General features: G+C 38.2%; 3 protein-coding genes across 3 annotated transcripts in view; 2 read left to right on the top strand and 1 right to left on the bottom strand.

Moving 5' to 3' along the window:
- The window catches only part of nudcd1 (NudC domain containing 1), a 41,567-nt gene extending 37,058 nt beyond the window's left edge, over window positions 1-4,509 (bottom strand). The window contains exons 1-2 of the mRNA XM_046057938.1: window positions 4,285-4,509; window positions 3,157-3,311 (exon numbers count right to left, since the gene is read on the bottom strand). Coding sequence (XP_045913894.1) covers window positions 3,157-3,311; window positions 4,285-4,399 — 270 coding nt within the window. The 5' untranslated portion in view covers window positions 4,400-4,509. The remainder of the gene's footprint in view (window positions 1-3,156; window positions 3,312-4,284) is intronic.
- Window positions 4,510-4,741: 232 nt separating this feature from the next.
- LOC123976101 (transcription and mRNA export factor ENY2) lies at window positions 4,742-7,224 on the top strand. Its single transcript, XM_046057939.1, has 5 exons — window positions 4,742-4,804; window positions 4,896-4,966; window positions 5,058-5,128; window positions 5,203-5,277; window positions 6,961-7,224. The coding sequence occupies exons 2-5, from the start codon at window positions 4,899-4,901 to the stop codon at window positions 7,035-7,037; spliced, it is 291 nt and encodes a 96-aa protein (XP_045913895.1). The 5' UTR covers window positions 4,742-4,804; window positions 4,896-4,898; the 3' UTR covers window positions 7,038-7,224.
- Window positions 7,225-8,582: 1,358 nt separating this feature from the next.
- Window positions 8,583-22,892, top strand: part of pkhd1l1.1 (PKHD1 like 1, tandem duplicate 1) — a 70,883-nt gene continuing 56,573 nt past the window's right edge. The window contains exons 1-18 of the mRNA XM_046059101.1: window positions 8,583-8,637; window positions 11,549-11,626; window positions 11,872-12,016; window positions 12,130-12,238; window positions 12,376-12,433; window positions 12,511-12,604; window positions 12,834-12,887; window positions 13,116-13,189; window positions 14,402-14,444; window positions 14,688-14,758; window positions 14,870-14,980; window positions 18,233-18,325; window positions 19,379-19,644; window positions 19,824-19,915; window positions 20,041-20,200; window positions 21,185-21,317; window positions 21,628-21,771; window positions 21,964-22,297. Coding sequence (XP_045915057.1) covers window positions 8,583-8,637; window positions 11,549-11,626; window positions 11,872-12,016; window positions 12,130-12,238; window positions 12,376-12,433; window positions 12,511-12,604; window positions 12,834-12,887; window positions 13,116-13,189; window positions 14,402-14,444; window positions 14,688-14,758; window positions 14,870-14,980; window positions 18,233-18,325; window positions 19,379-19,644; window positions 19,824-19,915; window positions 20,041-20,200; window positions 21,185-21,317; window positions 21,628-21,771; window positions 21,964-22,297 — 2,114 coding nt within the window. The remainder of the gene's footprint in view (window positions 8,638-11,548; window positions 11,627-11,871; window positions 12,017-12,129; window positions 12,239-12,375; window positions 12,434-12,510; window positions 12,605-12,833; window positions 12,888-13,115; window positions 13,190-14,401; window positions 14,445-14,687; window positions 14,759-14,869; window positions 14,981-18,232; window positions 18,326-19,378; window positions 19,645-19,823; window positions 19,916-20,040; window positions 20,201-21,184; window positions 21,318-21,627; window positions 21,772-21,963; window positions 22,298-22,892) is intronic.

Below are 22,892 nucleotides of genomic sequence, written 5' to 3'. Positions count from 1 at the left end.
CCATCAGTCAGTACTACATCCAGAAAACAGACAGACATGTTTTCTACATCAATCTAAGCTGTTTATTTCATTCATATCAACAGGGAGTAATTTGAACGTTTTGTTTGATAGGGATGAAACGAACAATTATTTTCTTAATTAATCATTTGTGATTATTCATTTGGTCTATGAAATGTCAAACAATAGTAAAAAAAATGCCCAGTACAATTTCTCAAAACCCAAGGTCACATCTTCAAATTGTTTGTCTGATCAACAGTCCAAACCCCAAAGATAGCAATTTACTGTCATAGAGAAAAGAAAAGCAGCATATCTTCACATTTGAGCAGCTGGAGTCAGAAGAAATGCTATTTTTGCTTGAAAATGACTCAAAAAATGAATCGGTTACTAAAGATGTTGCCATTTAATTTTGTGTCAATCAACTAATAGACTCATTTTTTCAGCAGTAGTGATGGAGAAAAGCATTGCAATGATACCAAAATGTTGTCTCTATTTCATTGCAAGTTACAGTAAAACTGAGGAAAAGATTTTGTTGAACACTGTTTAATGGGTGATACTGAATATGAATTACATTCTTAAAGCAGTCCAGTCGTGACTCAAATAGAAACACTTGAGAACTACTTTCATACTGAATGGGGCACTCTAATCCCATAAGAAACTTCAGCGATTAACATCTGATATGAAAACACACACACACAGTAAAAAAAAATACACTTCCACAATGTTCTTCTTGTTTTCAGGGCCACAGAAAGATCCCTTCAGCATAAAACCATTGACATCAAACCTGAATAAGAGGAAACAACACACCATCATCAAGGAGAGACAAAGTTACCAACTGTCCAACTGTGGCCACCCATGTGACTTGGCTTTTAATGTGATTCACGACTCTCAGAGCCTTATTAGTAATAGATAGATATACCACCACAAGAGCATCAATTACTCATTGCATGAGGTAACAGTGATTCAAAAGGACTATGCAGCAGCTGCCCTGTTGTTGCCATGGAGCGTGACACTGCGTATTATATCGCTACCTAATGTATGATGCACCTTTTGAGATCATTTTCTCCAGCATCCGTGCCATTAACGCCCCAACTGTAAACTGCCTATGTACAATGTTCAGAGCAACACTACAATCCCTGTAAATGTACACAAAAGGCCTGCCAGAGAGGATAATTATCATGTGATGATTGTAATTAGAAATTGAGAAACACCTTTTCACAAAGACTCATTTAATTATGCCACTGAAAGCGAGAAATACTGTCTCACAGGATTACAGACTGATGACCATCATTCAGGCCAGTTTAGACATAAAAAAAAAAAACACAGTTGCAGCACCAATTACCTCTAATCATGGTCAATGATGTCTTAGACATAAAAGGAATCTCTGCTGAAAAAGTAAGCCTGATTTTGTTCCTTGTCTCAGCATCTTGGTATTGGATCAGTACCTTGAGTCAATTATGTAAATCAACACAGACAGACAAGGGCTCATCCAAAACTTTATCTTCTGGTGATGATTCACACGGTGGACAAAACACAGAATAAAAAGTTGTATATTTCCCTGAATACTGAGAATCTCAATAAGCATCTTAAGTAAAGGAACAACAAGTTACAGCCACACTGATCTTGCAGCTTGTAAAATGTAGGCTAAATATTGATTTGTATCTTTACATTTTATTGAGAAGATTATTTTCTCTTGACATCACCTGTCAGAACTACATTGTGGGCTGAAGCTGCTATTACACAAGTATTTGGTCACCACCTACTGGTGTGTCAGATGTATTAAAGCCCACCAACAATTCCACTGTCATACAGTTTTTCTCGATGACTTGGACACATTTCTTGCCTCCGATGACTCTTTTTCTAAAAACTCTTAACACAAATCCACAACTTCTCACCCAATTCCCCAAACATCCTATTTTCAGGTCAAAATGAAGCTTTCCACTCAAAACCATTCAATCTTGCTGAAAAACCAAACTTTGCCCTCAGACATAACACACAAGCCCTCAAAAACACGCCTCACTACAACAGTCTTACACATTGGTGAGATAAATTCAAAACAATACTACAAAACTGGTTATTAGTAATGTTGCTTGTGGTTCTCTCCCTCACAAACCTTTTCACATGACGAACACAACAAAAGAAACAACAAATGCAAACATTTGCACATTTTTTTATTCCTTAGTGTACTGTACAGTACAACACACCAAACAACTAATTATTCTGCCCCAGTGTCCTGTCTTTGGTCTGGGACAGGCCAGAAATTCTCATCCTCCACCTCTTCCCTCCTCCTCCTCCTCCTCTACCTCCTCCTATTCCACTCTCTACTCCTCCACCTCCTCATCTTCCTCCTATCCCATCTTCTTCTCCAACTCCTAGGCTGCGGTTGAAAAGTCTTTTTTTGCTTAGGAAGGTTCCTAACTGAGTGAAGTGACCCAGACATATTTAATGGCAACCATGATAAGAGCTGGAAAGGGGCTTCAGAGCTGTCGATTCTCTGAGCCCTGCGGACGTCTTTTCCTAAGTCCTTATGAATTCTCCTTTACATCTTTCCTTGACTTCAGTTTTCTCTGGATCCATTGTTCCAAAACTGAATGGACTGACTCCAGCCCTTTTATCCATCTACTGAAGTATTAGTTTTAGTATGTTTATCAGTATGTCTGATGGTTATCTCTGTGCCGTATGATGTAATGCCTACTTGAGTGTGCTGCAAACTAATTTCCCTACGGCGACAAATAAAGGTCGATTGATTGAAGGTTCTGATTGGTGTGTGATCAATTATGACTCTTTGTGTTTCTACCTGGGTAGCTGTGTGCTAATTGAGCTCAACCTATGCTGACTTGAGCGAACAATATGGAATGACCACATGGTGTAGGCAATGAGAAATGAAGGGATTTGTGTGTAGAGTTATGGTTCTGAAATTGTAGTTCAAAAGCCTGGTTATAGTGTTTAAGCAATTGAGAAAAACTGTAAAATCAGAATCACGACTGTTTCATTTGATGTGAAGAAGGAATTTGTCTCATAGACATTGGTGAGGAGACATGTTGACATCTAGATAATGATAAATACAAACAGGCCAACATTTTACTACAACACAAAAATGTAAATTGCTAACAAGGAACAACAACCTTCAAGAAAAATCAAGAGGATTTAAAAGCTTACCAGGGTGACTGTGAGGCTGAGAACCCGTCCTTTGCAGTCCACAAACAATACACTGTCTTCATACCAAGGGTCTAAGTGGAGGTAGTTGTACATGCCAAAAGCACGCACATGTTCCAGGGTGTACTGAGTATCCTTCAACTTTACTTCTTCCACAGCTGTAAAAAAGATGAAAAAGCAAAAGGTTAAAATAAGACATACGAGTAAGATTACTTTAACTAGTTACAAATTGAAGAAGTGCACCTCTATGTCAACACACCACTGGTATATGTGTTAGATTGATCTCAGTGTCAGCCCAGTAGCGTTTTCATTCTTTTTTGTCACTCAGTGTTACATTAGTAACAGAAAAAAAGGTTTGAAAGCCACTCGGTTACTTGAAATAAGCATGTCAGAAAACCTTGACCTGTTCGTACCTGCATTATATTAGGCTTATAAAAATGCATTTCTGTGGCTGTGATAAAAATAGATGGAAAAATAAACATGCAAGCACATCCCTCTGTATCACTCTTTTATTTTATGATTACATATGTCTACTTGCACCTTTACTTTCATGTCTTCTCTACATTATTGAAATGTCAAGTTTATTTCGAATTTTTACACGTGTGTTTATGTGATGGCACTTTATAACTCAGTGAGCCATTATAAACAAGTCCAGTTCACTATTGAGCACAGTCATTCCTACCAAATGCAATTAAAATATTAAATGTATAGCCTCCTTACCCCTCTTTCTTTAAACTAACGTTAGACTTGTGCTGTGTGGTGAAGCTAAAGACAATTCCACATTGAAGTCAATATAAATTCCTCACTAACAAACACTGCGTTGAATAGACACCGCTACATAAATAGATATATGTTTGTGTATATTTTGTTACCGCTAAGGTCACAGTTACTCTGATGATGTGCAATTTTAAACTAACTTACTGCCCATTTTTAAGTGACTCTCTGAACCCCTCAAGTATAAGTAAAGGAACTTGAGTCAGTGGGCTGCAGCTAGAGCAGCTTCAGTGTTATTACTTCATTGTTTGTTTAACGTTACAGCTGTGAAAGAAGTGCTACAGCAGAGCTTTTAGCCTGGTCTCAGAGCTAAGTTAGCACACCTGCTAACTGTTACTGTAAGTTAGTTTCTCTTACTAGCATCCAGCTCTACGTTGTACGTTGGTATAGCGTCCAGAGATAACCTGTAACTTTCGAAGTTAGGGTCCAGCAGCTCTCTGTTGACCTTCAAAGAATAATTCGACGCAGCCATGTCTTTTAAATAAAATGACTGTGTTTTATCCACAAGTTGATGTGAAGCAATATGATGTTGAAGGAGTCAGTGAGACACACGCTTCCGGTTTTGTCGCACACGGAGCCATTTGTCAGCGGACACGACCTGCCCCGGCGCTCACGGGAGGTAGAGTTCTTTGTGTTTTCTCTTTATTTGTATGGCTTTATAAATGTTTAATTTAGTCGTGTTAACAAAAAGAAGTTAATTTGTGTAAATAAAAGATATAGTTTTCGATATGACCATTTTTGTTTAGCAATGACGCAGTCGGTTGGTGGTAAATTAACCGTTTGCCAGAGCGGAACCTTCTTACAGTTTTTAACGTTTCAGACGGTACGGTAACTTAAAGGGACTGTGTGCTCTCCAGCTAATCCATCTCGACAAAAGGTAACGTCTACCTGATAGCTAGCAAAAAAAAAAAAAAAAAGCATTTATTTGTGCATATTCTACTGAAATTGTTGTGCTTGATTTCAAACAGATCATGAGCAAAGACTCCCAGATGAGGGCTGCAATAAACCAGAAGCTGATAGAAATGGGGGAGCGGGAGCGGTAAGCAAGCTTTTCTCCTCACTGATTTGGCCGTGAATGGTTTGGAGATATCAGACGTTTTAAATAATGCCAACTGAATGTGTGGCCGCAGGTTGAAAGAATTGCTCAGGGCAAAGCTGGTGGAGTGTGGGTGGAAGGATCAGCTGAAAGCACACTGCAAAGGTATTTGTGTTTGTGTGTTTGAAACAGTGCTTGCATGAAACTGGATCTCTTAAGTCATTAACTGTTTTGTCCAGATGTGATCAAAGAAAAGGGCCTGGAGCATGTCACAGTGGAGGACCTAGTCGCAGAAGTCACACCCAAAGGCAGAGGTAGGCTACAGATCTTCATATGCAAACACAACAGCAAGGAGTGGAAGAAGTATAGAAATGATAATAATCATAGTCAAGCAGCTGTTATTATGCTTAACTTAATTGTTCGATGTATAAAATCTGCTAAAGTAAACAAAAAAACTCCCACAGGTTCTAAAGATTTCACATTTTGATGACATGTGGATCAAATGATGCTCAAGAAATACAGAATAACATTAGATGAGAGGTGATACAAGTGATAAGTAATAGGGTTGCAATTAACAATCATTTTAATTGTCGATTATTTTAATTGATTGGTTGTTTGGTCTATAAAATGATGGAAAATGACTATCGGTGTTTCCCACAGCTCAAGATGACGTCCTCAAATATCTTGTTTTGTCCACAACACAAATATATTCAGATTACTGTCATAGTGGGAAAGAAAGCATAACATATTCACATTTAACAAGCTGGAATCAGATAATTACTTTTTTTTTGTCAATTACTTAAATGGATTAATTGGTTATCAGAATAGTTGCCTGATTCATTTATTAGTCGACAACTAATTGATTAATAGTTGCAGCTTTAATAACTTGTGTAAAATAAAAAATAAATAAAAAAAATAGAATAGTAAAAACATTATGAACTTTGACTATATATAACATTAAACAAAAATAACGTACTAAATACAACAGTCACTATAAAACATATATTTCCATTTGATAGAATTGTACGTCCATAAGAAAGTGTTGAATATTTAAGCCATTTAAAACATGATGTCGCTTTAACCACTTGCAGAAACAAGCTGATGTAGGACATTTATATGATAATGTGAGACAGACACACTTAAATGATTTGTTTAATCTTACAGCTACTAAAAAGGACAAAAAATAAGGGAAAACTGAAGGGTTTGAGAGGTTTAAAAAGGACTGACAGTTGAGTGCAAACCTTACTTTGAAGATATTTAAGAAAGGTAAATAATGTATTTTCTCAGCCTGCAAAGGTAAACTGCAAATGACTTCATATTTGTGTTTACAAGTTTACATCTGGCATGTTTCCAAACAGGAACAGACAAATTTATTAGCTCAGTGCAGTAAATTTCAGTCAAAGAGCAGAAATAGGAATCTTATACCTTCACACCAAGCCAGCGTCTTTCACTCAGAGCTTCACTGACAGTAATGCTTCTCAACTCTGTAGACGTTCACAGCAAATGGTTGACCCGTGTTTGTACAAAAGATTCTATCTTCCATAAAATGTTTTTAGTTGTTTTATGTGTTGATTCAATTCTCTGGTACATTTAGAGGCTGTGCTTTGTCATGCTGTTGTTTTGTACAGCATTATACCAAAAGGCATTTATTGTTAACTGGTTCACACACACATGAATAAGCAAAAACATTTTACAACATAATGCAGTCTAGCATCACAAACAGCGTTTGTGTCAAGTGTCACGATTTATTTTAATTTTAATTTATTAGGATCCCTATTAGCTGATGGGGGGGGGGAGCATCAGCTACTATACTTGGGGTCCACATAAACACATAATAAAGAAAACACACTACACAGTCAATACAAAAAACAAGAATAAATATGTACTTTAACAGAATGAATCACTGTACTGTTGTGCTGGATTATATCAGTCTGCAGGTGCTTCTCTTTTTCTACTCACCCACTGTGTGTTCTGACAAAACTTTGTTTTCTATGCAGCACTCGTACCAGACAGTGTGAAGAAAGAGCTCCTGCAGAGAATCAGAGCTTTTCTAGCTCAACACGCAACCTTGTGAATGAGAAAAGAATCCCGTTTAGACATTTTTTTACTCACTATCACAATTAAAATCCAAACTGATGTTTGTTCTCATTGTGTGAGCAATGCTGGAATATTATTTTTATTTTGTATTGTGTGTTTTCATATTGATTTTAGTTTGTTAAGCAGCAGTTTTGGAAAAAAAAATAAAAATCCTATTTTGGTCATTTGTGGGTCCTGGGACTTCTTTATTTATCAATGCTGAAGACCTGTTTGCTCTGTTAATGATTTCTCATATTTGAACCCCAACAATGCAGACAGATGCATGAGGAGTGATGTGTGTAAGAGTAGACCATTGTCTCCCTTTCATACATGGCTGTGAGGCTCTTCGGTTCTTTAGGATGTTACATAAGAAGACAAAAATACGTTTGGTTAAATACGTTCAATGTTATTTCTGCGTGTTTCGTTATTACATTAGTTAATGTAGTTCTCTTACTCATAAAATTGTGCATTTTTAAGAAAGAAAGATGAAAATGTTTCTACATTTTATTAGCAGGGTAGTGTTGATGGTTATAGACAATTTCTACTTCTTTGATAATCATCCACATACTTTTACTGTCTTTATCTAAAGATTTGTGTTTCTCTTTTCAGTGTTTCCAACTTCATGGAAATAATTTGTCTGAGAGTGACAGGGGTATTTATTCTTTTAGACAGAGTTTTTAAGTTTGAAGTGAGGGCAGTGTGCATGCGCCTGTGTATGGTTGTTACATGATAGCTGTCAGTACCTGGTTTTGCCAACACATTAGAACAGACTATTTAGTGGGACATCCTGGTCTGAATGTCATAGAAATGAACAACTTGGTCACATTCAGAGGATTTTGACCTTAATGGGAAATATTGGCGTTCCAAGAGTTGAATCCTTCACAGCCACACTACTCTCACCACTATTCAGACTCATACCCTTCCCTAAAGCAACATTATGAAATTTGACAATTGAAGTGCATATTTATGATTACTGGAAGCTTTTAGCAGGGCTCAGATTAAGGGCGTGATGATACACTAGGGTCACAAGACGTGATGATGCACAAAAAAAATTTGAGAACTCCTGCAAACTTTGTGGTAGATGTTAGTGTGTTTTTTCCGCTGTTTAAATATCAAAAGTGGATTCTGACACGCCCTAAATGCACTGAAACCAGGATGGGATGATCTGAACAGTCTCCTCCTCACAGCTTCAGGTGAAAGGCGTGCACTGAGAAGCCTAATAAAAAGGTGCACTCTCCTGTATCAGTGTCTCTCTCACCTGCTACATTTAACTAGGAAACTACATTTTCAACAGGTGGGCTGTGTTCATTATTAAATTCCATTGTAATTTGAATTGTAAATCTTTTCAATCTCATAATTCTATAGGCTAATAATCGTGGAGGGTTTAATCACTAATTCGTTTAATTACCTAATTTATTCTTATTCTAATAACAGCACTTTTGCTGTTATATTAATGTTTTTAAATGTATCTTTTCCCAACAGCCACGCCAGTAATTAAAGCAGGCTGAAGGGACACTTCAGGGAAATCTGGCAAATCTCCAGGATGGAGTCCCTGTTTAAGCCAGCACCTCTCCTCCTCATGCTTTGGTGCTGCTGCAGTAAGTAACCGGTGTAATGTACAGTACATTAATAATAAAAGGTTATAAAAATCTGCATTTGTTTAAATTGAGCTTTTTGGTCTAGAAATCTGATAAAAACAGGTGTGAGTGATCTGTTTTCAGGCTCCATTGAGAATCTGCCAATGTAGGCTAAATTTTATTAAATTGCATCACTGGAATTTCGCTGCCTGTGCTCCTGTAGACTTCAGATGTGGAAAGAGTACTTTACTACTTAAGTAAAAGTAGTCTACGATTACTTTGATGAACTTTTACAGTAGGCTACAAGTAAAATTACCATTATAAAAATCTAGCCTAAAAGTAACTCATTTAAAATTTACTAAGAGTAAAAGTTAGGCTACTTAGTTACTTTTTTAACCTCATAAACTTACTTATTTATACTGATTTAATACCTTATTTATGTATTTTAGGCTACTTATTTAATTAAATAACAGTCTTTTGCGATTTGATTACGGAACAAAGCCATATGGCGCTTTAATTTTTTTGTTTGACAGATACTTTGCCAAATCAATGGATAAAAACTATGACATATTTTGTTATAATGAGAAGTTTGAGAATGTTTCGCTTCATTAAGAAACTGTGGCAGGACAGGTTAGACGCTGGCGGGCCGCACTGGATGGGGAAAACAGGAAACACTGGACTGTAGGCTATAAATGAAGTCATATCCCTTACATTGTGGTAATTTATCGGGATATCATAAGCGTCCTATAATAAATAACTAGTTACCAGCAAGTTGCTAATGCCCACCATGTTCTCATGCACCGCTGTCAGTTTGGAGCACAGCATCTTGCCAAACTATGAAAACTTTTAACCACCGATGGAATTGTACAACGCTATTATCTGGGGAAGCTAAACAAAATATTGTCGGGCAGTTAGGCCTATTGGTATTTTCCATAATTCTGTGAACAGTCATGATCTGACTTTATGCGGCACACAACATGAATCTGCCTACAGGAAAGTGAAAGGAGTTGGTTACCTGGCTGAGAAGGTGCAGGTGTGCAGCCTATCGCATGAAGCTCTTTATCTGACAGCTCACTGTGTCTGGTCCTGACTGTTGCAGGCTACTCACTGCAATATTTCAAACTGGTCCGCTGTCAGAAAACTGTTGAAAATGACGGTTGTCTTGTGTAGACTCATTTTTGATGTGTAACAGCGGTCAGCGCTGTCACTGATAAACAGATTGCATTTCCTGTGACTACTCCAAAATAAAAGTCAACTTGTCTTTCGCCAGTTAGGCTAAATGCTTTTAATGTGAAGCTGCAGCAGCAGGAAATGTTCAGTTTGCATTAGCAGCAGTAACTTAATACAGCATTTTTTCACAGCTTACACTGCCTGATGAAGATGTTGCACTTGAAGCCAAAGTGGTCGAGACTTTATCCTTGCACCTTTTTTACTCAGTAGGCCCAACGGATGTGATTGAAAATGTAGCGCAGTAGCCTTCTTTAAACAAAACATACAGGCCTAGCCTAAGTAAAATTACTGATTTAAAAAAACAACTTTAGGCTACATTGAAAAATAACTACTCAATTACAGTAGCCTAAGGTGAGTAATTGTAATTCGTTACTTCCTGCCTCTTCTATCTATCTATCTGTAGGCTACGTTTATTGATAACAAACTGGTGTTATCTTTTAACCAACATCACTTGAATCTGTGTTACACATCTGCACAAGATTTTCGCATTTAGCATCATTTTTATTTATTTATTTATAGCCTATTAGGTTCCCGAGCAGAGAAATGTAAAGGCCCCTATTGGAACTGAAGTAGGCTAATTCTTTTTCTTTCTTAATGCAAATTAAGGGCATTTTTGACGGATGTAAAATTAAGTAAAGGAATACTATAATAATACTATCCACCACTGACACACACACACACACACCGTGTGCTTTCCAGGTTGAACTTTGCGCTACCACCGAACTGAGGCTGTCAGCAGAGGAGAAGCTGGACATGAGGGCAACTTCAGGCCCCTATCGATCTTTTTCAAGGCAGAGATTTCAGCTTGAAATCAATACCAGACATCAGTTTCTCTGCGCACTCCGCAACGCATCTGTGCCCGCTAATCTTATTCGGTTGTGACAAAGTTCGCGTGCCATTCATACAGCCTTGTGAAGAAGTTGCTAGTCACTTTAACTTTTCGTAAACCGACCAATCACAGCCTGGATGGGACAGGACATAAAAGGTTGACGCACTACAGCAAATTTTTCGAAATGTTACAACGGTTATGATTATTGACATATTACTACTTAGCATTAACAAATGAGAGACTACCACTGTAGACCATTTTTCTTGCACAATATTATAATAAACAACCCTCAAAAAGGACACTACTGTTTACCAACTGGAAACAATTTTATACTAGTGGTAAGCTATGTAGTAGGCTATATTATTATCTGAATTGATAATTAATACACTAAATAATCAAAGTTTACTACATCGGGGTAATAGAAAACGTTTTAATTTTTTAAATCAGTTAAAATGCATGAAACTCAACTAATCAGCTGTTTAAATGTTGCAAATGCTCTATCAGTAGGAAACTATCCAGACAAAGTGTAACCTATGAATGTATTAACATTATACTAACATGATACTCCATACATCCAACGTCAACCGCTTATCCTGCGTACAGGGTCACGTGGGGCTGGAGCCAATCCCAGCTGACATCGGGCGAAAGGCGGTGTATACCCTGGACAGGTCGCCAGTCCATCGCAGGACCACTAACATGATACTTTTTAATTTAATTTTATACTCTTATATTAATACATTTATACACAAATATATACCAGCCAACACACAGACAACATCTGACTGGGGAGTCTGGGATATTGACATAATAATGACATATTTCCTACTTCAAGCACTAGACACATTGTAGCCTAATGTTTTATATATTTTTCAGGTGCTCAGCGCATTGACTACCTATCTCCAAATCTGGGAAGCATCAATGGAGCCACACGACTTACCATATCAGGATCTGGTAAGAGATTTAATCCTCAAATAAAACAGTTTTTTTTTCATGGCAATGTTTAATCCAAAATTATGATGCTTAATTCTTGTTACAGACCTAATCAATTACTAGGTATTATTTGTTTCTAAACTGTGACAAAATTCAACACCTTTGGGATTCCTGCTAAAGTTTCACCTGTTTTCATGTTGCTAAATGATTTCCTTCAGTAGGATCAACCTTTTGTCATCCATGAGTGATTATTTTTTGTATTCCAGGTTTTGCCCAGGAGCGACAGTTCCAGCTGAATCCAATCGACGACACATTTGGCAACCGTGTGACACTTGTGTCTGACACCCTGTCAGTCCCCTGTGATGTGGAGAGGGACTCAACACACGGCAACAAGATCACGTGTTACACCAGGTAGCTACCTGGCCATGGAAACATTTTTGAAAATACACTTAATTTATACTCGTCTTCTAGGTGTATGTGTCTCTTCATGCATATGACCATCTAAATTGATTTGTCCATCACAGAGCCATGCCAAGTGATCAGTATGTGGTCCACGTTAATGTGGACGGTGTTCCCATTCCTGACAGCAATATATGTAGGGGCGCATACAAACCATACCAATGCAGCATCTATGTAAGTTTGCAGCTAATGCACCACAGACTCCGTAATTTACAACTTATTTGAGTCTGCAGTCAAGCATTTGGATTTGTCTCACTGTTTGGTTTAAGTTAATAACAGTCTTTTTCCATTCTTGCTGTAACTCTCCCCAGACTCGCACGTATCGCACGCCAACTATCAGCTCTCTGAGTCCAGTCAGTGGCCCCCCAGGTACACTCGACAGCATGTAGTGATTCTAATGAGTGCAGTTTCAACTTTATAGTTACACCATTTCAAAATCACTATAGGTACCTTGGTGACACTGCGTGGACAGATCTTCTCTGATGTGTATGGAAGCAACACTGACAAGAGCTCCAATGGTTACAATGTCAGATTTCTGAGGTAAAAGAATAAAATAAAACATAGATGTATGTTAAAATGTTCAAACATTAAATTATATTTTTTTGCTGTATGGCGATTGACCCATTAATAAAAGCCGAAAAACTAGTCTGAATAAAATTCTTTGAAGGTGTTCATTTGCATTGAAAACAGCTGAAATTATCTCAACCTAAATGTTTTAACACAACTACCAATTTCATTTAAACATTAAAATGTTGCTTGTTTATTGCAGAGCCTACATGGGAGGGATGCCATGCGAGCTGCTTAAACCAGAGTCAGATGAACTGTGAGTAGCTTGTTTAGATGTAGATTGTGTTTAGAAATGAAATCACAATAAAATGCACTCAATAAATATCAATGCAATCAATAAATGTATCAACTTAAGTTCAGATATTTCTCACAGCTGCGGAGAAATGTTTTGAGTGATGAAAAATACAATAAATTTAATCTATGTAAAATACTAATAAAATTGATTTGGTATATTTTACAGTATAGAATGTTTTTTTATATATAGATATAACCTGCGACTGGACTCTATATACTCAACTTGGGGTTACATGAGCTGCAAAATGACGGGGACATATGTTGGTAAGATGGTTTTGTTCACAAAAGCTTCTCTTAATATACTGTATATATCAATCACTTATGCTTTGATGGCCGGAGCCTGATTCGACAGTCAATTTCTTAGGCAAGGATTATACTTTCCGCGACTGCAGTAGAAAGTATAAACAGAAGAATTCCGCGTCCGCGGGTGCCGCAGCTGTCTGTGACCGCTCCTGAGTACATTTGAGGCTTCAGTCGAAGCTTCGTGGCGAAACAAGGATCATGCCATTTAGGCGATATGGGGGTGCTCAACGTCTGATTTTGATTTCTGACAATAAGTTAATATACTGCATATTACAATATATATTTCAACAGTTACTGCTGTAAATAAACATGTAAAAAATTCTAAAACTTTCAATAAATGTTTAATAAAAGTGCGTAAATAAATCCAAAATTGTAACCCTAACCCTGGGTCGTCTATGGTGGCAGAAGATAAACACTGAAAAGACAGCTTCACTGGTGTTGTATCCAATTGACCCTTCGCTAAGCCGCGCCCCGAATACACAGCTGGCCAATCACAGCAGTATAGGACTCGCTCTAACTGAAGTCCGACATGGATGCGCTCCATTGATTCTAATGTAACAAGAGTCATTTTCTAGCTTTTTTTGGCTGTATTTTTCCAAGATATGGTCAAACGCTGTTCCTGGGGCACTTAGTTACAGTTGCTACACAGAGAGGTTGACAGGAGAAGTACGATTTATTCTCTTTCCAAAACCTAAAATAAATCCAGAAAAATGTTGGCTGTAGATTGTTGTAATGTTAGTTAGCTAATGCTAGCTAACTTCCTTCTCAATGGAACGTAATAAAGCCCTACTGTTCTGCTTTTTAATGATTGTAATAATGGATAGAGGCCTACCCATCATTACAGGAACAGTGTTGATCGTTCATATCGTTGTCTCAATCGTCGGCGGATGCGGGGGTTCACTTGTACTGTGTGATCTGTAGGCTTTAGCTTCCATCTTTAATTGTTTTCACGTCCGTTTGAGTCAGTTTGACAGCCTGAATACTACCTTCAAATGTATAATGCAACTGCAAAGCTGTCTGCTTCTTTCTGAGATCGCTTTTTCCAACTAATTTGACAATATTTCTCCGGGGAGTGCAGTAATAGACAGTTTGTCAGACTTAGCAACAATGACGTGATGTGATACATTTTGAAACTTTATAAACAGTCCTAAAATTATGGTTTGTTTCCCACAGGTCATCACAACTTGACTTACATACTTGATAATGATTTTGGAAGGTAAATTATTGTATAATGTATATTGTGTATAATGACTTCATACTAAGAAATACCTTTAACCACTGGCTTTATTCAACATTTGAAAGTGCAGTTAGGAAAAAAAAAATTGCATTGGAAAATGCATTGATATAAGCTGGAAACTCCTGAAGATTTGACTCTTAAATCGTGAAAAATTGTTTCAATCAACAGCAGTATTCATTTATGAACAACTACAATATTAGTCATTCCTTTCTTTAAAATCAGGAGTTTAGCAGACAAGAAACTGTTCCGGGTTTCAGCTTCGGGCAAGCTCTCCATGTTTCAGACCTTTGCAGGTACGTTACACAGAAAGACATTTGCCCACAATAAAATTAGTATTTATAAATGTTCTCTCTGTAGTTTTTGTTCTTATTACATTTAATTGTTTGTCATTGTCTTTTGTTCAGAGGTGACAGGAGTCTCCCCATCCAGGGGAAGCATCATGGGTGGAACCCTGTTGACTGTCCAAGGGCGCTTCTTTGATGAAACCGATCACCCAGCACGTGTTCTCGTTGGAGGTAATCACCACCACCAGACTGGAAACTTAGGCCTACGCTTCCCAGCTATAGTCAGTTTCTAATGCCATGACAACAGTGAAAAGAGGTTAGCTTGAGAATGTGGTGCGTCTCCACAAAACAAAACTCTAGTAAGCCCTGTCAGTCAATGGTGATAAGCCTAATCAACACAAGAGAATGTGAGCATATTTTAAGACACAACAAACAACAGAACATCATAGAGAGATCGTACAGTAGAGGAAAGACTTTTCCAAAGGCTTTGTAATGCAGCAGACCATGACAAAACAAGCTGGTCCTGTCATTCATTAGACTTCAAGAGTCGTTTAACATGCTTTTGACTTTAAGTTGCAATACATGTTTGTTTTTTTATTATGGTGCATAGGCCTAGCAATAAACATAGTAAGAAGTAAAGTAAAATAAAGTAATTACAAAATACTACAAAAAGATGAAAACAGGTAGCCTACTGTAAGTCATCACTGCAGTGCTGAGGGTGAATTAGAGTTTAAGGGGGCTTTCACATCTGAAAGTCCGCACCAAGGTACTAACTAAAGTTCATATTTTGATGCATTTTGATACATTCGGTTAGTTCTGATTGAGTTTCACACTGCAATTTTACTAAAGAACTTTACATGACAGACTTGCGTCCTGTCGTCATCATCTACGTGGGCTGCGTCTTCCAATACTTGACATTGATTGGTTTATTAAACAGTTCAGGGGGTATCTTTAACAAGACTGAATGAATAAAAAATGAACGCATATTTGCCACTATATTGTTATTATTATGGCATTACTACCTGCTTCACCAACTATACTGAAGGCTCGTTCAAATTCGCAATTAAATGTCCTCGTTGTGCGAACGTTAAAACGTCGCTGACATGAAAGGAGGAGAAGACAGCAAGCAATCTTTCTGCACCTCTGTTTGAGGAGAGACCAAAGAGATGGGTGGCAGTTTGCTTCTATAGTGTCCCTCTCTTGGAAAGATGATCTGTCACGGGAGATTTATAATTGTGTCCTTATTTCAGTGCATTTCCCGTGCATTTGTTTGTTTCTGGTTTACACGTCAACCACCGAACTTCCTGTAAATAGTCTCAAAGTCCGAACCATAAAAAAAATGCTTTCACACCAGAAACGAACCGAACCATGGTTCAGTTCGATCCGGACCGAGACTACCTCTTTTCGTCGGACCAAATATCATCTGTTTGGTCTGGACTGTGGTCTGGGAGAGGTTTCACACCTGTATTTTTGGTTCAGACCAAACTGAAGAGTCAGAAAGTCCGGACCAAGTGAGGTAGGTGTGAAAGCCCCCTAAGAGTCTGATGGCTTGGGAGGAAAAGCTGCTCTGCAGTCTGGTGGTGTGGCAGCAGAAACTTCTATATCTCTTCCCAGGAGTCAGCAGTGTGGACAGGCAGTGGCTGGGGTGGGTACTGTCCTTAGTATCCTTGATGATGATGATGATGATCTTAGATCGATTGATTTGGTTAAACAGAAATTAAAATAAACCGTCCACAAAAGTACACATAGTCCAAGTATTCATATAGTTGATCTTTTATTATATAAACTTTTTAAAAACTTTTGTTAAACATTATTTGTGTAACACCTTTCATAACAGAAATTGCAGCTCAAAGCGCTTCTAGGGTGGTGACCTGGATAAGACACGTGCCTTTGGTGTGAGAGATCTGGGTTCAATTCCCTGCTGTGACCCATCTGACCCCCCTGAGCAAGACACCCCTAGTTGCTCCAGAGGCGTGTGACCTCTGACATGTATAGCATTTATAAGTTGCTTTGGATAAAACCGTCAGCTAAATTAATAAATAAATGTAAATGCTTCATGAGGAAACAAACAAAATCAATCACGCAAATCTTAAAAACACAGAGAGAAATGGGAAAAAATCACGCTAACTAGCCAGTCTAAAACTGATGATTCACAGAGCAACTTTTAGAGCTATCGTGCAGGCCAACGTTGCCGTCAGTGGTAATGGGTAAAGATTACGGAACGTAATCTCCTTCCCCCACTACTCTGCCACCTGCCCTGCACCGCCGCTATCCGTTCAAAACATAGTCGGACTTTTTCTTTTTTTTCATAAATGTTTACTTTTGTGTCTTTACGTACAATTTTACATAAATATTCGTAAATCAAAGTGGGCTTGAGCTATTGTAACCAAACTTAAAGCATCTGTTCAGATCCTCGCTCCAAGCTTTGCTCAACAGTCCGGAGATATTCTTCCACTAGGGGGCGCCACACGTGGGGAAAGTTTATACCTCATAATTCGTACAAAATTTGGTAATTATTGTTTAAAGTGGATGTGGCTTATTACAACAAATGTAAATTTCTCGACATATCTCATTCCAAACTTCAAAAAATCTTAGAAAATCACTCATACATCCTAGAGAACTGAATTTCAGTCAGCACATCTACTGATGTGTGACAAAACTTTGCCTCACTAAAACCTATGGTCAAATCAGAAGTATGTCAGTCTATATTTTTCAGAATATGCTAAATCAATTAACTTCTATATTTCCACAAGTCTTTCAAGTCATTCAAATACACAAGTCATTCAAATGCTATAAAAATTAACAGACATTCTTTAGATGGCAGATATCAAGTGTTTTGAAAGGTTTTCGGATCGGTCAAACTTGTGAGTCCGCAGTGTTATTCAATATCTTGCTGTAATTTGTACAGTATTCCTGTTCTACTTAGACCCTGTGAAAACGTCTGATTATTTTTCTCTGCTAAAAAGTGTTTGTGCAGCAAAAACCCTAAAACATGGAAACACAAAATTTGGCAGGTGGGTTGCAAATTTCACCCACTGCTCAGGCCCATAAAATCACACTCATTTACCCCAAGGTGATGTTGTAATAATCAAGTTTGGGTTTCTTCAATTACCAGAATAAAGGCTTGACTTCAAGTCCAAATTATTTCATCACTTTAATCTGTCCTCTGCGTCTGGGCTTCCTCTCTGAAAATGTAAAATGTTGCAATTTTCGTGACCACCTTGGATCCAGGTCATTGCCGCTTGCAGCTACATTTTTCATAGATTTTAAATCACTCCATTTTCAACACTTCTTCATAAGTCATATAAAGTTCAGACCTACAACGTTTCAGCATAGTTAGCTGACAAGGAGGTGAGCAAGTAATGAGTACATTTTCACTTTGCAGTTAACTATTCCTGCACATGGAGCCTGTGCTGTTTTGCTTTTGTGTTATTGTGAGCTTGAATAGGACCTTAACTCACTTGACACTTGATTTGTCCTCAGGTCTACCTTGTGAAATCCAAAGTGTGTCTGATGACAGAATTATGTGCAGGACTGCCATGCAGGAGATGAACAACAACATGACTGGCTACCCTGGTGAGAACACACCTCCTTCTTCTTCTTTTTAGAAGTTCAGTGGCCTTGCGCAGATTCACCAACTGGTATATATTTATTTATAAGTCCATTCTTGGTCTGCTCCCCTCTTACCTTTTGGGGTATATCTCACCTAAAACTAGTAACTAATGTTTACACTCAAATCACACCCCTTTTACTGTCTGTCCTTAAGGTTCGCTCTGAAATGGGCAAACAGGCTTTCATGTCCTCCCCCTGCAACCACTTGCAGACAGTTTTGCATCCAGATGGGCTGATTCCAATTATTTAGAAAAGGGTTTGGAGGCTAATTCAGTTGGAACTACTTGCTTCTTTAGCCGGATCCGTGTCCTTTTGTCTTATTTTTTTTGTGTTTTGTTTTATGTGTTTTAACGTCAGATGGCACGTTGATCACTGGAAGAATTTAAAGCATGCTTGTCAACAAACCTGTTGACAGAAGATGATAATCAAATTTCATCACTTGTTACAGTTCAAGACTCTCATGTGTTGTGTACTGCAACAAGATCATCTGTTATCAGATTGTGACAAAGCACATATTTTTGATCATACATCACCTCTCACAGAACTGACGAAAACAGTAGAAACAGACATCGGTTTGATCATACATCATACAAAATACCTCACAGAAATGACGTCGGCAGTAGAAACAGACATCAGTTTGATCATGCATCATACAAAATACCTCACAGAAATGATGTCACCAGTAGATATAGACATCGGTTTAATCATACAAAATACCTCTCAAGAGAACTGATGTCAACCGTAGATACAGACATTGGTTTGATCCTCTACATCATACAAAATATCAATTATTAAAATAAAATAAAAATATTTATAAGAAAAGCAGCAAGTTACAGTACAGTACAGTACAGTTGAGCACCTGGAACCAATGAATGTTTCGTATTTTTGCTCTAAAAAAAAAAGAAAGAGAGAGATGATCATAGTTGCTGTTTAATTTTCTTGTGGTCGAATTAGTTTTTAGTCAACTAATAGTTTCAGCTCTAATTTTTATACACCATCATTTATTTGCAAACCCAGGTGGAAGAGGCTTGAAGATGGAGGTGTGGAACAACACAAATCCACGTTACCTGACTGACATTCGCAGTTACAAAACCAGCACAAATGGATACTGGACACAGTGGATTGACTCCATGCCTCAAGTCTTTGCTGTTCCATTTAATTATTTCAGCTCACGATACAGAGGCTTCTTTGTTCCTCCAGCCAGCGCCAACTACACTATTTACCTTCACTGTGACGACCGATGTGATCTATACCTCAGCAACTCAAGTCGCCCAGAATATATGGTATGAACAGACAGTGATGTTCAGAAATAATCACACCCACTGTTATCATCTGAGTGTACTAAACCAAAATAAAGCATGCAAAGTTTCACTTGAAATATTTAAAGATAACCTAAGAAACTTAGATCTTGTAGGCCTGTGTATTATTTTATTTATTGTTTGTTTCAAAACCTCCACTTCAGGTTAAAGTTGCATACCAGCCATATTATGTCTCAGATTACAAGCAACTGGAATCACAAAAGTCTAAAGTTCTGGCTCTAGAGAAAGGAAAACCGTAAGTACATGAATCTAGTTAGCTCTTAAAAACTAGAAATAATTAATTCATAGTGCTCATGTTCATTGTAGTCGTGAAGCTAGTTTCCTTTTAAAATAATTTTAAAACAATGTTTTTTTCTACAGATACTACTTGGAAATTCTGCATCAACAATATGGTGGTCAAGCTACTGTCAATCTTGCCTTGTTTCAAGAGGAGAGTCCCTTTACAGAAGACCAGACAAACGATGCTCTAAATGAGGTTCAAAATATCGTGGCTGAATATGATGTGTTCGATGAGGAACAAGTAAGCAGAGATGTGAACTCTTGCACTGCAAATTGTAGAAAGTTTGTTACAGAATGGTAACAGAACTGGTAGAGTTTTGGAATGTAAAACTGAGGCACAAACATGCTCTATTTTGGACTATTTTACTGCTCCAGGATGTTTCCCACTGAAGTGGCTGTGAGCAGCACTTTATAGTAATGTTAATGATGATAATAATAATAAGAGATATCATTGTAGCAAAGGGTGTTGAGCAGGAACAAGAGGGCAGCAGCGACACGTAACCACAGATCCAAACTCCACAGCTCCAGAGCCAAAAAAACTTGCAGGAAATTATAGGAGGAGAGAGGAACAAGACTACTAAGGGAAGTAGTTGAGGTAGTAACATGCATTAATGGGATAAAGTTGCATACAGAAGGAGAGAGACAGGAGGAGAGAGGAGCTCAGTACATCATGTGAAGTCCCCTGGCAGTCTAGGCCTATAGCAGCATAACTAAGGGATGGTTAAGGACTCACCTGAGCCAGCCCTAACTATAAGTTTTATCAAAGAGGAAAGTCTTAAACCTACTCTTAAATGTGGAGATGGTGTCTGCCTCCTGAACCCAAACTGGAACCCGGTTCCACAGGAGAGGAGCTTTGTAGTTCCATTTTTTGGATGTAGAGATGTGTGTAGTCACAGCCATAGACTGTATATAAAAAGGTCACAGCACACAGCCACACCGTACTGCATTTAAAGCATGATTTTAAGCAAAGGATGCAGCTTTTCTTTGGTGGAAAAGTATGTTTTCTTGCTGTTAGAATAAAATAAGTTTTGCTAACACTAATGTTCTCTTCACCTTCTGTTTAACTCAGATCTGTTCTCCAGGGTTTGTCAAAAGTCATTTGAGAGAATGTAAATCACCAAGTGACGTAGAAGTCAATGTAGCGGGTTGAGGGAAGATGTTGGTTCAGTGCCCACCTCTTTATTGCTTCTGTACCTCACCATTCCTTATTGTCACTGTTATCCAGGTGGTAACCTTTGAATCCTGGCCCAGTAATATCACCAGGGTCAAAGAGGTCCAGACTGTTACTGTCAGCAGCAGCTGTGCCAGCAATATTTGTGGGAGCACCTTCAGCCTGGGCTACGGAGACGCAACAACTGGTGATGTCTTTAACACTGGACATTTGTATGCATATGTATCTTGCACATTCATTTCCCAAAAGTGCATGTAAGTTTAGTAGCCACAAAAGAAAATTTAAATCCCTAAACCTAAACTCTAATCTAAAGGAGCATAGAGGCTCAGATGCATCTTTATTATTCTTCAATTTATGTGGTGTATTTGTATCGTGTACATTCATTATCTTAATGTGCCATGACTTTATGCATTTTAGCCACAAAAAACTAAACCTCTTGATCTGATCTAATGTAACTACAGTTTATCATATATCAGCTTTGTCTTTTTCTTCTCTAGGACCGATCTCTGTTAGTGCCTCAGCAGATGAGGTGGGCGCAGCCTTGAACAACCTCTGGTCCATCAAACCTGACACAGTCCAGGTCACCAAACAGGGCGACAGTCAAGTGTCTCACTACACAGTCACATTCAATTCTGACAGAGGTATGAGGAGACAGAAACATTGGGTTCTGTTGAGTTTGTGAAGAGTGTGGTTGTTACACTTCATTCATGTGCAAACTAACTTCAAAACCTAAAATGAAAGTCCTGCAGATTCAGCTGTATTATCTGTTCATTATATTTATTTTAGCAGCCAAGTGCAAACAATTCAGTTCATCTTTCTTTTTTTGACTGCAGGGGATTTCAAACCTCTGCACTATGAGGTTTTTGGCCCAGACACCAATGTTTCTGTTGCGGAGGTTACAAAGGGGAGAAGCAACATGAAGACTTTCACCCTGCTCTGGGGAGGAGTCCCAACAAAGCCCATCGCTTTCAATGCAAATGAGTCAGAGGTCTGTTGTGTAAAAAAAAAGAAAAATGCTGGAAGTCTCTCTTTCTCTCTCAAATTCAGAATCTACAAGCCTTTTTATTCTCGACTCAGTGTAATTGTGATGATATCTGAAAGGCTTAATTTGCAAAGGTGTTACATTTGCAAATGTGTTACATGCAAACTTTACAGTTTCATAAACAAGTGTTGAGATCATGTTTAATTTCACTTCATTTCTTAAAGTTAGAGTTTAAAATTTATCTCGTTTTGAAGAAATTGCCTGTGTGGCAGCCTGTGCTGTGTAGAAACAATACTAACAAAACTAACTTATCTTAAAGAGCTCATAGTACCTTACTACCCCACCAGAGCACTGCGCTCCCAGAATGCAGGGTTACTTGTGGTTCCTAGAGTCTCCAAAAGTAGACTAGGAGCCAGAGCGTTCAGCTATCAAGCTCCTCTCCTGTGGAACCAGGTTCCAGTTTGGGTTCAGGAGGCAGACACCATCTCCACATTTAAGAGTAGGCTTAAGACTTTCCTCTTTGATAAAGCTTATAGTTAGGGCTGGCTCAGGTGAGTCCTGAACCATCCCTTAGTTATGCTGCTATAGGCCTAGACTGCCGGGGGATTTCCCATGATGCACTGAGCTCCTCTCTCCTCTACTTTCTCTCCCTCTTTATGCAACCTTATCCCATTATTGCATGTTACTAACACAACTTCTCCCCTTTCTGGTAGTCTTGTGCTTTCTCGTCCCTCTCCTCTCTCCTCCTATCACTTCCTGCAGGTTTTCTGGCTCTGGAGC

The sequence above is a fragment of the Micropterus dolomieu genome, linkage group LG09, assembly GCF_021292245.1.
Source record: "Micropterus dolomieu isolate WLL.071019.BEF.003 ecotype Adirondacks linkage group LG09, ASM2129224v1, whole genome shotgun sequence".
NCBI classification, from domain to species: Eukaryota; Metazoa; Chordata; class Actinopteri; order Centrarchiformes; family Centrarchidae; genus Micropterus; species Micropterus dolomieu.
This window is presented reverse-complemented; position numbering and strand designations above follow the sequence as displayed.